General features: G+C 36.8%; 1 protein-coding gene across 1 annotated transcript; it reads right to left on the reverse strand.

The window, feature by feature from the left end:
• Positions 1–10,473: 10,473 nt before the first annotated feature.
• On the reverse strand, positions 10,474–16,573 carry LOC131319342 (cysteine and histidine-rich domain-containing protein RAR1). The gene is made up of 5 exons (XM_058349550.1): positions 16,310–16,573; positions 13,998–14,080; positions 12,025–12,176; positions 11,063–11,301; positions 10,474–10,814 (listed from the first exon to the last, which is right to left on the reverse strand). The coding sequence occupies exons 1-5, from the start codon at positions 16,406–16,408 to the stop codon at positions 10,719–10,721; spliced, it is 669 nt and encodes a 222-aa protein (XP_058205533.1). The 5' UTR covers positions 16,409–16,573; the 3' UTR covers positions 10,474–10,718.
• Between the last annotated feature and the right edge of the window lie 435 nt (positions 16,574–17,008).

A 17,008-nucleotide genomic window follows, 5' to 3' on the forward strand; every position in this document is an offset into this window, starting at 1 on the left:
AAGACCTTAGAGGAGAAAGTAAATCCTTGAGCCTCAAACTTTAGCTAATGGAAAATTCTAAAATCAACTCAATGGGCTGACAATAGTAAGTGTATGAATGTGTATTAAAGGGTGTGTTTTTAACCTTACCACCTTTTAGGCACCGTTTTCACTGACAAAAAATGCTAAAAACTTAACGTATTTTACCATATCGTTTTCACTAACAAAAATATTTTTAGCATTTTACCATCTCGTTTTTACCAATAAAAAAATTGTCAACAAAATTTGTTTTTGCTACAGTAACTCTATTCACAAACCTATCAACAACTTGTTCACTACCGAAAACAACTTGATTATTTCTCAACAACTTATTCACTATCGAAAATACCTAACAACTTCACAGCCGCAAATAAAAATCTACTCTACAAATTTTTCACAACCGAAAACACTCCATTAGTTTAATTTGAGAAAATTACTAAAACGAAACCTAACCAAACGGTTTACTATTAATACTCCAATAATCACGAGTAATTATAGGAGTATTATACCAGTATTGCTAAAGTAGTGTTCTCTCCAATAATAGGAGTAATCAGAAGTTATACGGAGTACTAAAAGCTGCGAACAGTATACCTAAAAAAATGGGATTAATAAAAACCAAACCAAAAGAAACAGGGCAGCACAGCAGGCATCCAGCGGTAATAAATGACCCAACAACAGTATCCACTTTTCAGAGATTTTAGCCAGCCGAGACAGCCAAAACTATCAATGCATTTTTCAACCCCCACGTGGCACCATCTGACGGCACCTATGATCAAGACCGGAGAAAAGATGCAAGTACTAGTACTAGGCTGTAGCAACCAGCCAGGGCCACACTACTTTTTTAGCCTAGATGGGGCCCGGGTGGCTGTGTCAGTGACTATTTAATAAAAACAAACAAGTTTTTTTTTTTAAAATATACTACTGTGATTTTTTATTTTGGCACTCTTTTTTTGTTTTTTAATAAAAAAATATACACAAAAACTTTACTCAAAGACAAAAAATATAGTGTGGAAATCATTTTCCAAAAAAAAAAATCAATCACCAGAAACACTTACACAAACATGTACTACAAAAAAAAGTGTAGAAATTATTAATCGTTAGTCTCAATGAAATGAATCGGGAAATTATAAAAATATGAATTGTGTTGAAAAAAATCAAATACGATGACACTTTAGACAAATAAAATAATCGTTTGAAGTATTTTTTTGTCCTTAGTAAACTGTTTTTGGTTTCGGTCATAATTTTGTACATTTTAAACTTTTCCTATTGACAAGTAGTCCAAAAAATGACACACGAATCTAACAAAAATAAAGGGAAAACGAACAAAACACACAAGCCAAATTAAATAATTAAAGTTTACAAGAATGGAACTCAAGTATTTGTGGTGCCAGAAAGATTGGAAAAAAGAAGAAGCTAGAAGAAGAAAGAATGAATAGTCCAGCGGCGACAAATCCGCCGGAGCTCCGCCGTCAGCAGCCCCATTTGGCGTGACCCGGGTTAAAGAAGGGCATTCATGGTTTTGGGTGTTTGAAAATGATACGACTACGCTGGCTGTTGTGATTTCGCTTTCTATAGTAACCTAAAAGTACTGTAGACTAGTGTGGAGTGTGTACCCCGCTGGATATTACTCGCTCCTTGGGCAGTGTAGAAATAAGCGTGGGGTAACACCAATTTACTAGTATTATGTTTTCTGGGGGGCAAAGGGTGTTTCTTTAACAAAAATTCTAACAGAGACGATTTGCAGAAAATCACGCAGAGAAAATCGCGTTTGGCTTCATTTTTTGTCCCGAAAAAATCTAGAAAAATATCCATAAATTTTTAAATATTATTTTATGGACCCTGTAAAAAATCAGGTCCAGCGGATATTGGTAAGTATTACTTTTGGATTCGTAGGGGCGAACTGCTCTTAGGAGCGAACTGAGCAGTTCGCCCCTACGAATCCAAAAGTAATACTTACCGATATCGGATTCGTAGGGGCGAACTGCTCAATTCGCACCTACGTATCCAAAAGTAATACTTATCGATATCCGCTGGACTTGATTTTTTACAGGGTCCCATAAAATAATATTCAAAAATTTATGGATATTTTTCTAGATTTTTTTCAGACCCGAAATGGGACCAAACGCGTTTGTCTCTGCGTGGTTCTCTATAAATTGTCTCTGCGGATAGCAGGATCTTTAATCAGAGAGAGAAGATGCTACCCACGCAGATTTTGTGCGCAGCGATTGTGTACAGGCAAATGATTCGAGGCGCTAATTAAATTTAAAACATTTATTTGGAAGGCGTCGCGAAAAATCAGTTCAATCTGATACTTAAAGAAGGCTCGATCCAATCATCTAACTTTTCATTTAGATTTTAGGGTTCTAAAAATTTAAATGATTAGATTGAGCTGACTTTTTGTGAGAACCTTCAAAAAAATGTACAGCATTTTACATTTAATTAATTACTCAAATCATTTGTGTGAGACTCACACCGTAATCTGCTCACAATCATTGTGTACAAAATCTGTGTGGATAGATTTTCTGTTCTTTAATAATGGTACTAACTCCGTCCCAAAATATTGTGCTTGTTTTCTTTTTTTAACGTCTCAAAATATTGTCTATATTTTTTAATGTATAACATTTTATATATTTAATATGTATCTTTTTTTATAGATCTCAATTAATTTTTTTAAATAAATATTTTAAAGTCATAAAAAATATTATAAATTATGAGATATAAATAATTTTTGTAAAATTTTAAAAAATGAAATAAGCACAACAAATTAGGACGGACGGAACAGTGTTTTCCAACATGCTTCTGCCACGTGGACGTCCAGAGTTCAAGTTCCAATACGATTGGTCTGAATCGGAAGATATACCCCCACAACCCATTTTTGCACCGCATGTTTTGTGGTATCTAAAAACATTCCTCAATTAACAATTGTTTTCCTATAGTTAAATGTTAAAAGTACCAACCAAGTTGGGTACATACCGGGTACATCGCCTTGCGGGACCCACTACGGATTTCGCACAAATAATTTGAACTGTTGATAAATTTTTAGATTTTTAAGTAGAATCGTAAAAAATCAGTTCAATTGATATTAGAAAATATTATATAATCGTGTTTTCTATATTTTGTTATTTTGTTTCTAGCTTATTACTATAAGTTATTGTTATTCATATTTCGTAGATAGTCTGGTTTCCTTGTTATGAAATGTGTTAACATAATTTGATAAGGTTATTTAGTCATCAAAGTATTGTAGCCTTATAAAGGTATGTTAGGCTTACATTTTGGACACAATCAATAATACGTCAATGAAAGTAAACTTCTTATCAATTTACTTTTCTAATTAGGCTTACATTTTGGACACAATCAAAAATACGTCAATGAAAGTAAACTTCTTATCAATTTACTTTTCTAATATGTGTGTGTAAACAGAACAAATCTCACTAAAACATACATATTCAAGACATACCACACGAGGCCCAGTAACAGGTTTCCATTGACAAGGGGTTTCCTTCTTTTTTCTAGGCATATATTTTGGGCACAACATATAGTAAAGAAGAACTAGTAATTCAAATGGGTCGGCCAAATAGTTTTGGCTTCAGACTTCGGGCTTTTTTTATTTTTAAGGTCTTTGATTCAATTCTTCTTGCCCCTGACTCTTGATGCCACTTTTCCCCCACGCGCAACCGCATGAAACGACTGTGGGAGGGGCTGTTGGATGGGAATAGTCCAAGATGCGCGCAAGTTGACCCGGAACACTTTGCATATTACAAAAGGAAGAGAAAAAAAAAACTAGTAGAGTTTCGTTTTTCTAACGATCTTAGTCAATTTATGCAAAAGCGGGGTACATATTTGTCGTACCTAAGGCATAACAGTAATGTTTTGGGCTCAAGATAAGCCCGTAGTGAAGGCACAACAACGTCTGCTGTCCTAATTAGGGGCGCATCAAGACCCCATAGTACAATTCTGAAATCCTAAATGCTAACAATCAGAAAAATTTTCCAATGGTGCATACACTACCGCGGTGGAGTTTAATCTACAATCTCAAAGGGATGAACAATTTTTTTCCCTTTTCTGTTATGGTCCTATGATACACTGGAAATAATCATACCTATGAGCAAGTGAATTCTAAAATTTGGTATGATAATATGATATTCATCTTCTTCTTTTATTCCTTTACTATTATTATCGAGGAACAGGGTAGATAAAAAAAATAAATCCTACTGTGGGGGGATGTGGGCCAGATGCATTTGTTAAGAGGATTGATTATACACATCATTGAACCCGTGAGCCATGATGGGTAGCACAGCCGCAGTATGTATATATGTATCCCACTAATATTTTATTTTGTGTTATTTTTTCTTTATTTATTTATTAATAATGCGCATGAGCACATAACGGTCATATCACACCTTGTATTATTCTGTCGCAAGCGAAAAGTTCTCATAAGGATGGTAACATATTGCATGTCCACTTTCATCATAATTTCATGAGTAAGTTTTCTCTCTATTTAGGCCGAAAACTGAGTTTTCCTAAGGTAGCTAAAGAGGCGAAACGGGTTAAACGGATCTCTTTATTTAGGCCAAGTTTTTCTAATGGAGCAAAAGAGGCTAAACGGGTTAAACAGATCTCTCTATTAAGCGTGTATTTTTTTGGCCTTAACTTAAACTTAAAATTAGAGCTTTTTCCTTATTTGAATTTTTTTTTGCATTTTTTAGTTTTGCGTCAAATTTTTGTGAGTTATTGGAGAAAAGTAAAAAAATTTCACTTTGACCGAAATATTTTAAGCATTAACCATTTTTTAGCGCAAAAAGTCTTACCAAAATATTTTGAGAAATAACAACTTTACTTTTTGCGCTAAAAAATTGTTATTTCTCAAAATACTTGGGTAAAAGTAAAGAAATAAAATTTACTTTTCCGGTTCCTCCCGTCGAGATGAATCAATAGCCGACAAAAATTTAGTGTAAAACTAACAAATACGAAAAAAATTTAAACAATGACAAAATTCTCAGTTTAAGTTAAAGCCAAAAGAATGCACCCTAAGGTCGAGTTTTCCTAATGGAGTAAAAGAGGCTAATGAATCTCTCTATTAAGACCGAGTTTTCCAAATGGAGCAAAAGAGGCTAGGACCTGGAGACCCTGCCAAGCAGGGGTGCTTGGCAAGGGTGTCGAGCACATCTCGACCGTTCAAAAGTGTTTTGGATGGTTCAGATGTAAAGATACCGAACGGATTTTAAAAAAAAAAGAAAGGAAAAGGAAAAAGATGTTTCGATCCGGGCCGTTGATTCCGAGATGAACGGCCGGATTAGCCGCTCGGCACCCTCTCGGCAGAGGTGCCACTCGGCAAGGTCCCCGGGTCCGGCTAAATGGGTTCTATTTAGGCTGAGTTTTTGTAATGAAGCAAAAGAGGCTAAAACCGACGTAAAAAAAACTCGGCCTTATTACTTCTTTTTTATTTTTTTGGTTACAATCTCTCTACTAATTATCTGCAAGAATCTCCCTTGGGAACATTTACCAAAGAACCCTTATTTTTGGTAGGTTGAGTGTTACGTCATGTCACTCAATCCATTACTGCAAGGGTAAAAATAAAAGATTAATTGATGAGACTATATATGATGTGCCCCTCCATTATTAGGTCAAGAACATGGACAGACTCCATTGTATACGCTGAGAACAAGACCGCATAGATGGAGTAGGACTGAATTGTACAGAGGGTAAAAGGTTAATAAATTCATCTACATTTAAGAATTCTGATCTGAGTAAACGGTAAAAAACAGTAGGGAACCCAAAGTAATGGTCGGGCCGGGGCCCGGTCGGTCTGTCTATTTTTCACACACTGACTCTGATGAGTTGAGTTTTTTCATCTGTCTTACTTGTCCGGCAAGGCCCGTTTCGATTTCTTAAAAAACAGAACTTATAGAAAATAAAGATAATTTCAAACTCAAAAATTATATATTTACGTAAATAATTTTTCTATCAGTATGGATCTTATTTGATAGATCTTTTAAACGGTGCAAAAAAATTTGTAATATTATTTTACATTTTCATTATATTTAAGTTTGAAATTACCTTCTTTTAAGAAAACAAAAAGGTTTAGAAAAAAAGCGGAACGGGACCTAACCCACTTATAATTGCACCGTCCCGTAATGGAAAGGGCAATCCGGTGAAATCGTTAAGTAAATTAATTAATGCTTTTACATAAATTTTGGCAGTTGATTTTTGTCACACTTTTATTTGTTAATGTCACTCTCTTTTTGTTTTTTATTAACATCTTTGTACTTTAGAGCATCTTCAACCCTTGACTTCAAATTGGGGATGCCAAATTTTTTTTTAAGGCTGATGTGGCATTTTAGCATCTCCAATTTGCCATCAAAACATTCTCTCCAACCTTTATGTCAAATTCTATTTATTTGACATCAAATTATCCCTCTCCAACCCTTATGTCAAAATACAAATGGTCATTTTTTGAAATTTGGCATGGAGGAGGGTGGCTGTCAAAGTTGGCATGAGAAGGCTTGCCTTCAAATCCACGTGTATTTGGCATCAAAGAAGACTGTTAGGTTGGATTGAATTTTGGTGTCAATTTTTTCCGTTAAAATGTCCACGTAGGAATTGACATCTTCTATTAGAGATGGTCTTATAATGTCAACTTTCTTTCACTTTCCAAATGACTTTCCAAATAAAGTGGAAGGGTGTTTTAGTAAATTCACATAACATAAACAAAAAGGGGAGTAACAAATAGAGGAGTAGCAAAATCAACTGCCTAAAATTTTTGTAGCGCAATATTTACATATTCTGTAGTATTTACGAATACGTGTTATTCAATTGGGTTAATTACAGATTACTCCTTAAACTATCAGTCAAGTCTGTTCTGTCAAAGTTTTTATTTTATATGTACTTATTTTTCACATTACGAGACAGGTCATCCTCTTACAATACATCAACTATAATTAAAAAAATTAGTACTTATTTGTGTTAGTGGAACACACCCTCCCTTTATCACTCTTTTTGTCATAATTTAAACGTTAAACTTTGATGTGACATGCATTCATGAATAATTTAGGATGTAGATAACCTTGTTCACCGAGATATTGATATAAAATTATTTTATAGCTCATATTTAAAGTATTTACAAATGCCAAGATCATCAAAATTAGGGTCATAGTGGGCTCTATGTAGCAAAGAAATTATAGAGAGATTCATGTTCTTTGAATTAGAAGATGTACTAAAACAAAAAAGTAAATAAGAGTTTACTAGTACATTAAGAATAAAAGTCATCTAAATTAGTTTATTAATAGAATAAGTAATATAAATTAATATACAACAATGTATAATAGGAATGAGATATTTTGGCAATAAAGTAGACAAACATGAATGTTACATCGGAGTTTAACGCTCAAATTAGGACAAAAGAGTACGTGAGTACAATAACCCTTAGCCAAATCACGTGGCTCAAAAAACTAATCTCAGGTTAATAGTAGCTGGTGGTGTTGCCATATATACTACACAATATTCTCACATCTTACCGATGTGGGATTCTTAAGTCCCACAATCTCCCCCATTTATGATGCAATATTCCCGTTGCATTGACTCAACAACCTTTCCCTAGTAATCACGATCAATGTGGCACTTAGTACATCACATCAATATGCTCATACAAAGTTCTAGAGGTGGCTCCCACCGTGTAAACCAGGGGTATGCTGTAATACTAACTGTAACAACTCGCCCCATTTGAATTGGTAAACCTTAGTTTAACCAAGTCGCTCAAAATGTTAATCTCGGGTTAATAGTAGCTGGTGGGTTGCCACATGTACTACACAATATTCCCACATCTTAGCAAATGGGACTCCTTTTTGGGGTTCTCACAATCAACTGTAATGACTCGCATCAACTGACCTGCTAACTCATAGTCTAGCCACGTGACTCAAAAGATAAACTTCAAATTATACAATAACATATTGCTACCCATTATATATCATATTTCATTACCCACATCTCTCGATGATGTGGGACTAAATGTCCAAAATGGGCTTTTTTCACATTCCTCATCAAATCTTATCATTTTTTGTGAGAAACAAAACAAGCCTTGTAATACACACATTCCTCATTGTTTCCCACTCATTTATGCAAACAAGTGGTGAGAATCCTTTCTCTATTCTTTTCTTTTCTCGCCAAATCCCTCAATCCAAAGGATTTGTAAAGCGATTCTAAATGATACATTAAGGGGGTAAGATGTATTGTTTTTTAGGTAAAGTTAAAAAATGTGATAGTTTAAGGGGGTAATATGTAAGTAACCGTCTTCAATTTCCATGATCTGAAAAGGAAAAAATTCCATCTTTTGAAGTTGATATTTCAATACTGAACATTGAACCCCACTATACGTACCGATGGGATTTATACGGATGGGAATGCGGGGCCCATTCCGGATTCCGTCCGGATGATTTGAGTCGTTCAATAGTTTTATTTTAAAAAAATAAGACTAAAATCTGAACGAAAAAATGAAAAATTGGATCAAGCACCTGCGTATATCGTATTGAGCTGATTCTAGCGGGACTCACTTGGTTTTTTTTAATTATTAAATGACTTGGATCATTCGTGCAGGATCCGGAATGAACCTCGTGTTCCCGTCGGTTGCCTTGGGACTTTTGCTGGTCCCAACAGATTACGGGCTACTGCCCTGACCCTACCCATCTTCCTCCCCCTAGCAACAGCAGGCCGGCACTACTCACATCACATGGTAGACCACGGAAACCCAGAGGGGAGGAAGAGGTGTTGGCAGCAGAGAAGTTGTAGTAATTGATGAAGTACAATTACAGAGACGGGCAATTACAGAGACGGGAGAGCTGGATTCGGGGTTATGGCCCCCAAAACAAAATGATTATTACCATCCAAAAATCATGCTCCATTTTAGATGATTATTACCATCCAAAAATCATGCTCCATTATTATTTTTATCTATCTAAACAAGCCCACCTATTCAGCACTTCCTCAAACAATGATTAAGGGAGAATTTCCCCTCAAAATTTTGTCAATAGCTTGACAAATTCTTTCCGCTAAATGAACTTTTAATTGATGTCTATAAGAAGAATGATCTGTCTCAAAATTCGTGTTCTTATGGACTTATCTAAGGTAGTATCAAATGTTTGAAACTTCTTGCACTGAGGGAGAAAATGGGAAGGCTGGTCTTCTCTCATTGTGAGGGCCCAGGCCATTATAACATTGTTCATTGCAAATACAAAAGTAATTGCTTGTTATCAAAGGATATTTGTCGTGAAAAGACAAATATAATCAAACTATGATTAATCTGATGACGTTTTATAGTTCCTTCAGTCTCATAAAATTTGGCACTTTAACTATTCAAGCCATATGAAAAAATTAACTATATTTTTTAGTCCGTAATGTTTTTTATAAACAATATGGACTTTATTTGATAGATTTTAATTTGTTCTATTAAACAAAAAGTTCAAAAAATTGTCTAAAACATTATGGATTGAAAGATATATGCAATTTAAAAATAGCACGCATTCTCAAAAATGCCAAACTTTATGAAACGGAGGGAGTAATAATTGCCGAGCATAGACGGTCCGGATTGGCCCAACACGCATGCAGTCCCCTTACGGACAGTAGGCGACCCCCACCCCCAATTCGTTTTATTGATTACCTGCACATGGGAAGGTACATAATGCATGGAGTCGATTATGGGAGGGGACCTGCGGTGGGCTTTAAACTTACAAGCCTAGACTACAAGGTCTAGTCGCCTAAAGAAAGCTCAATTCAACCATTAAACTACGCTCTTTAATGGCAACAATCCTGATAACTATAAGGCTTCTCTTAATGGATACCAGTACCAAAGCGATTATTCAGTGATCCGGAGGTCGTGATCTCCAGAACCCTTCATTACACATTGATGAGAAAGCCACGTATTTTAAAGTCTAATGTTACAGATGAAAAATTTGTACCAATGGGTACAAACTTCTTTTTGGGTCTCAAAAAAAAATGATCGGAGTCGCTCATTTTGTTTGAAATTCTTTGCTTATGGTCTCTGCAAAACATAAGCTCAATCCGGTATTGATAAGAGCATTTACGAAACATTCAAACTTTGTTCCAAAATTCAAGCTTGAATTATGAGACAAAGTTGGGACGTCTTGTAGGTGTTTTAACCGATATTCGATTGAGCTTATTTTTCGCAAGAGCCGTAAATAAAGTGTTTTAAACAAAATGAGCGGTTCCGATCATTTTTTTGATACCCAAAACAGGACAAAAATGGGATTTGTACACACTGGTACAGATCATGCACTTAATGATTTTTTCAACCAGCAACAGTCCTAACTGAAAAACCATACCTCTATTAGGAAAAAGGAAGACGAAGGTCCTACCAAAAGAAGAGAAGCCTGAATTTTTTTGCGAAGAAACGACGTTCTAGCAACTCATAGCAGGAATCCAGAAATAAATAACAGTCAAGTACACTGAAGCCGAACCTACACATCTCGGATAACGTTCAATTCACATGGTAAAATACAGGACCCTTTCAATTCACATGGTAAAATACAGGGCCCTAGCTTTCACGGTTCCGTCTCCTTCAATATGAATGGGCGGATATGTTAAACCAAAACACAACATGTCTATCTTGTAATGTAGAGCAACCGAACAGAACCAATGTCTGTCGATCCCCAATTGCAGAGTAACAAAAGAAACAAATGTCTGTCTGCATGTTACGACACTGGATCGGCGTTGTGCCATCCCTTGGTGCATGGCTCGATGGCCATGAACTCATCGAATTCCTTCACATGAATGTCGCAGCATTTCCACTGCAAAATTAAGCATGGTAAGCCACAAGTTCGAAGTACAGAAAGAGCTGTTACTGTTTACGGATTTGTGGAGAAATATATGGAGGGAGATAAAAAGATAAAAGTAATACTCCTATGTAGCGAAGAAGCAACATTTTAAATTTTAAATTATTTGGTACAACATGAATATCTCCACAACACCATAAATCAAACGCAGCATTAGTACAGTGAGAAACGTAAACAAAATATAACATAGGCAAAGATCTCACCCCTCTCATCCGGTCATGGAAGACTGCAGGCCCAGGATGGTAACTACAAGCAGTATCATGATTATCCTTCTCTTTGAAAGTTTTACCACATCCCTGATTCTTACAGATTTGGGGCTGGTTTATATCTACTATCTTCTTCCCTGGAGCAGGAAGGCCTTCCCGTCCACCCTTATTTATTTCGGCACTGGTAAGTGGCGTTGCACTTGGTGGGTTTGGGTTCATCACTTTGACTTGAGGACCTAACGAAATAATAAATAACTAAATGAACAGATAAAGCTTTGTGCATGTAAAGAGAATCAAGAAAAGGTAGTGTATCCAAGTTGCATTACTTGGTGCTAAGTTGTAGCAGCCCGCCAGCCCCAATAAGTTTAATTTTACACTTCCAGGGAATGAGCAGAGCATAGAAAACACTTCATTTTCGTGGTAAACCAGTTCAATAAAAAACAAAATATTCAAACTTTGCCATTTCATTATATCCAGCAAGGTGCGGAACCAGAATTTTTGTTTCCAGGGGCCCAAAACTGTATAAACAGAATCTTACCTCTTGAGGAGAGTAATAAGAATTGTGGGGACACAAGCAGGGCAGATTTTGCAGGAAAATATAGTTTCCAGAGGATTCGATGTCATCTACAATCTGTTCCTGCCACTTATTAGATTTGATATGACTACATTCCAGACATAAAAATCAACACTTCAGGATTTAGAAAAGGTTATACGTCGTCATTTTTATTGTGGCTCGTAATTGATGAGTCCAAATTTTGTGCGGCAATGCCTTGGTACCATTTCATGTAAAACTGGCTTCACCTTAAAAGATGAATCAGATGCTTAATTATAGCAAAGTCAACTGGAATCTTCACACTCATGAGTCATGAACCATCTTAGCTAGAACATCTTCCTCTGGTAAACCAGAGAACACTGTCAAAACTTCCCGATGATAAAAAAAATGTGAATGAGAAGAATACCATGTTCCGAGCAAAAGAATCCCTGACGGCACCTAGGGCAAGCATCCTTCGATGATGCATTAGTTGCAGGAACTGCTACTGGAGATGGTTTGGGAGCAGCAGCTGGCTTTGGTGGCACTGGTTTTTCAATTGTGTGTTTACCTACCTTACATCTGCATGGGAAAAATAGACAAATGAAAAAATAAATAAGAAACACCTGAGCAACTGATGGTGACATAAGCGCGGCTACATAATCAATTAAAGGAACTTCCAAAATTTAATATTTGTTAGTTCCTTGCAGAGGCAAGACACTCTATGTTTACCAGGCATGATTCTTGACCTTTAACAAGACATTTTTAACAGAGTTTAGCAAAAATTTTGCTCGGAGGCTGGATCGAGAATCATATGTTCCTTTTCATCATTTTCGCAATTTCAACCTATAAGCAATGGGGTATCATAATAGAAACAGACCAATGCATTCTCAAAGAATTGTTGAGCATCTGCTGGATCGAGAATCATTTGATCCTTTTCATCATTTCCACGATTTCAACCTATAAGCAATGAGGTACCTATAATATAACCAAACCAATGCATTCTCAAAGAATCGTTGAGCATGTTAAGGAACAGTTCCAACAAATAATCACACCGACAAACTCACCTATAAGCTTTGAAATCGTATCATCTAGAAAATCCAAGATGTTCAACGCACTCCTAATGAAGCACCCACTATCAAGTAGGGTGCCAATGGATCGGATTCTGATCTTAGTCAGGGGAATTAGGCAACGTTTTGTGATCTGTTGACCAATATTTTGGGCAGAGTGGATCTGCCTATGCAATGAGCTGGATGTGGTTGATCCAATCCGTTAATAATCCCATAACAACAATAGTAGCAGATACTATCTCATGGTAAGCAAATAAGAGTATTAAAAAAAGACGCCAAGGGGTCATCACCCAAATACAGCAAAAAGGGAAGATGCTTCCAAAAGTACAGCTTATAGAACTTCCTCATCGTGTAACCCTGGTCATACAATCAACTAGCAATAAAGCAGAAAGAAAAAAGTTGTCTTCTAGCCAAAAAAGGGGAGAACCTAAATAAAACCAACTTAAGCATGTGTGCAGACAGACTTTGTATGTGGAGAAATCTTGATCATCATTAATAAGGCAAGAGTCTGGGCATGATCAGAGCTCAAGGAGTAAGGTTTAACAATACAAACTGAAATTTGAATTAGGTTTCTCACTCTAGATCCCCCACTCACAATTACTAATAATGGTTGAACTAGGAATTCAAATGTATGTTATAATTTCCTCAACGAATGGTGAGTGGTTGCTGCCAACGTTGACAAAAATTGCAGTATCTATTTGACCCAACTCTTGAGGGATGCTTTGGTTTCAGCATTGCAAATCATCGCTGGGCATACGATGGCAACCAAAAACATATAGGGACTAGAGCGAGGAATCTTGAGGATCTAAATCTGGAAAAATGCAACAACATTGTAGTTATGGTCAATTAAAGGTTACTTAAGTGCTTATGAACTAGAGAATCCGATTCCCTATCCTTGTCTTGAATATATATCTTGTGAGGAATAATCCGACCCAGGGGTGCCTTTTAAATTCCTCAGAAACCGAATCAGTCCAAAAAAGTTGCAGATGGCAAAAAAACACACAAATTCTGCATATAACATGGAGAGCTGTTGGTCACAAGAATAAATTAGATCTCAAATACAGAAACTGACATGTATCAGGGGAAAGTAAGCCCAGTGAATGCCATTCAAAGATAGTAAATGATCCAAATGCTACATAATCAGAACATAAATCAACAGTAATAATTGATAATTTGATACTATACAACAGCACTGTAAGTCAGGAAAACGTTCCGCCTTTTGGGTTCAGTCCACTGTCTACTCTGGGCACGTCAATTTTCTGATCCAAAGCCGGGACTCAGATACAGAAACTGCTTAAAAAATATCTTAAAACAACTTACTGAGAGAAAATACCCTGGAATTTCGAGAAACAAGCTGAAATCATGACTTCTTTTCTTGCAACAACTCCACTCTTTCATCCCGTCATGAAATATAGGCTAGCGAAAGTGTGCAAAATTAGGAATTTGCAGAACAATGAGAAGCAATGAAGTAATCACACTGGTAGACATAATGAAAGCAATTTAGAAACTAAATAACCAACGAAAATTGACTTACTCCCTGATGAAATGTAAGTGCCCGCACCCGCCACCCGGTTAATTGACGCCAAAGCATGAAAAACAAACTCAATCAGCAAAATGACATATACTATATCACACTTGACAAACCAATATGCATGGTCATTCATGCAATACTCCAGTGGGAAAAGAAAATACACATATTCCGTTGAGGGTGTATAAGAGACAAAGGAAAGTAGAGAGCATGACACTAATTACATCAAATTCACATGTAATATGAGCTTCTTCTACAACTCTTAACAATATAAGTGAGAACATGGTCAACACCATTTCAACATCCTGTGAATACGCAAAATCAGTTATGAAACTATGAAAATTGTCTCTCCATGACTATCCCTTCTCAAAACACCTCCTGACCAACTTCTTTGAGCCCAATCAGAAGAGGAAGGCAAAATTCCAAACGTAGGAAATCTAACTGCCAACCTCAACGAGTTTCTTTGAAGTAATACAGTTAACCTTTTACGAGTTTTTTGAAAATTTTCTGCATAAATCAATCTTATTGCTGACTAAAAACTGCTACCAATCTCTTGAACAAAATTGACAGGAATTGGTTTATTTACAAACTTCTTCTTCAACAAGTGCAGTGATCATTATCAGTTCATGAAGAAAAGTTATTCTTTCTTGATCACTGAGTAAATAGCTACTCCTTTAGACAAGCCGAACTAATCAACACCTATGGCAAACTACTCTACTCCTCGCTCTGAATAGAAGAATGACTCCTAGCACTAGCAGACGGCATTGAAGTCATGTCTTGATAATTTAGGCTATTTAGCGCTATTGTCAATACCTTTTATGATGCATTGCTACCGACTTTTCTTTTCTTTTTTTCCCTTCTTTAGAGTGTTCCATTTGAAAAGTATGGATTATTGAAAACAATAAGACATGGATACAACATTGACAACAAAAAATCATGCAGCCTATCTCATGGGTTCAGGGGCCTGATCTAGCTTGGCCCCTCAAGCAAATAAAGCCGAGATAAAGCTCTAAGTCATCAGGGGAAGTCATCATTGGTTGTTATCTAGCAAATGAAGCAAGAGCAAGCAACCCTAAGAATTGGATTTTCACTGCTTTAGCTTGTTTTGAGATTAATTTGTTCCTTTTGGGAATCTCTATACATTCTGTTTTAGAAACCCTCAATCTTTAACGCTTGTTGAATGCAATGACGAATTTTATCCAAAATACATTGTGCACAGACGCTATCATTTAAAGTTACCGTGAGTACATACATCTAAACACAATTAACCACAGATCAAATATTTACAGCAAGAAATAGGGAGTTTTATGATCCAAATGAATGCAAAAGAGTTTTACTCTGAAGCATTAACTCGCCTTAGTTATTGGTTAGTAATCAATAAGTACGTCTAGCTCAAGTCCACTGTATGCAGGATCCTAATTTCTTTGATTTCCTTTTTTGCTGATCCTCACCTGGTCTTCCTACCAATCTCACATAAGCTTTTGCGTAGAGTGCCCAAAGGATTTTCGCTTTTTGGAGCAAATCAAATGGATCCAAAATTCCCAATGCAGCAAGCTATTTCACACTATTGATGCACGGAGGACAGTGTAAACTACTCCTTCCGTCCCTAAATAAGTGTCCGGCGCGCAAACCTAGGCCTTTAAAAATATGCATTTGTTTCGTTAAAAAAATTAATTTTTTTCCACAAAGAATAGATAGCAGACAATGTGCAAGACAACCAAGGGTTGGCCTAGTGGCCAAAACAGTGAAACTTAGGGTGGTTTGCTCCGGTCTTCGGTTTAAAATCTCTTAGGTGCCATCAACTCATTTGGGCTGGTCCATACAGAGCTTTACTCTCACTTAATGGGACCCCAGTAAGTGAGCAGCTCATTTGGGCCGGTTCATACAGAGCTTTGCTCTCACTTAATGGGACCCGTAAGTGAGTGGTGGAATTGATCCTGAATTTGTGGAAGTGTGCGTGAGCTAGCTACGAGGGAAAAAAATTGTGCCAAGATCTCAGCAACGTGCATTTAATTACGAGTTAGAAAAGCAACGCCAATCAAGGGTAATAGGAAAACATAGTAACAAGTTGGAACTATGAATTAGGCAAACAAAATTAAGAGGAAGAAGGCACAGACAGATTCGTGATACGTGCATGAATCTTCGGGATTATCGTCCTCCGTGAACATGGCGTTGCATCCGATTCTCTGGCACCGAACCGTTCCCACCACCTCCATCCTCTCTCTCTGAAGACGACGAAGTTCGAAGTCTTTCGCCTCAGTAACTACAAAGCGCAGTAATCAATCAATTCTTCGGTTAATAGCAATGGTCCCAATGATTCTCGATCAGCATTGGATTCTTCCTTGAGAAGTTCTCGCTCTATCTTAGATTCCCTCGTGAAATCTGGACCGCTTATCTCTGTCGCCCGGGCATAGAACTTACGAGAAGGAGGAGAGAGGAGGTATTTCTACAGAAATTTCCCTTGCTCGGTCGGGCTTTAGTTTCGAGCCCAGGCCCATTTCCGAAGCCACGGGCCTGATTTGGGCTTGGGTCACGGTTCCTGAAAAATACGGGCCTACCTCGAGCCCAAAGAGCCGCACTGGAAGTATAATTTTCTCCTCTTTTTTCACGACATCAAGTAGGGATCATGGCGTCTTTCATAAAAAAAAAAAGAAAAGAAAGAAAAGGAAAGAAAAAAGAGTAGGGAGGTTAATGTCGCCCGAACCGATGGTTGTCCGAACCCTACAGCCCCGATTTTTTCAATTTATAACCGACTTTTAAACCGTGGTTTAGGTTTTTGATTTAGAAAAACAAGCCGATCTGATTCCGGTTTCGGT

This window comes from Rhododendron vialii, chromosome 3a (genome assembly GCF_030253575.1).
Source record: "Rhododendron vialii isolate Sample 1 chromosome 3a, ASM3025357v1".
Classification (NCBI taxonomy): Eukaryota; Viridiplantae; Streptophyta; class Magnoliopsida; order Ericales; family Ericaceae; genus Rhododendron; species Rhododendron vialii.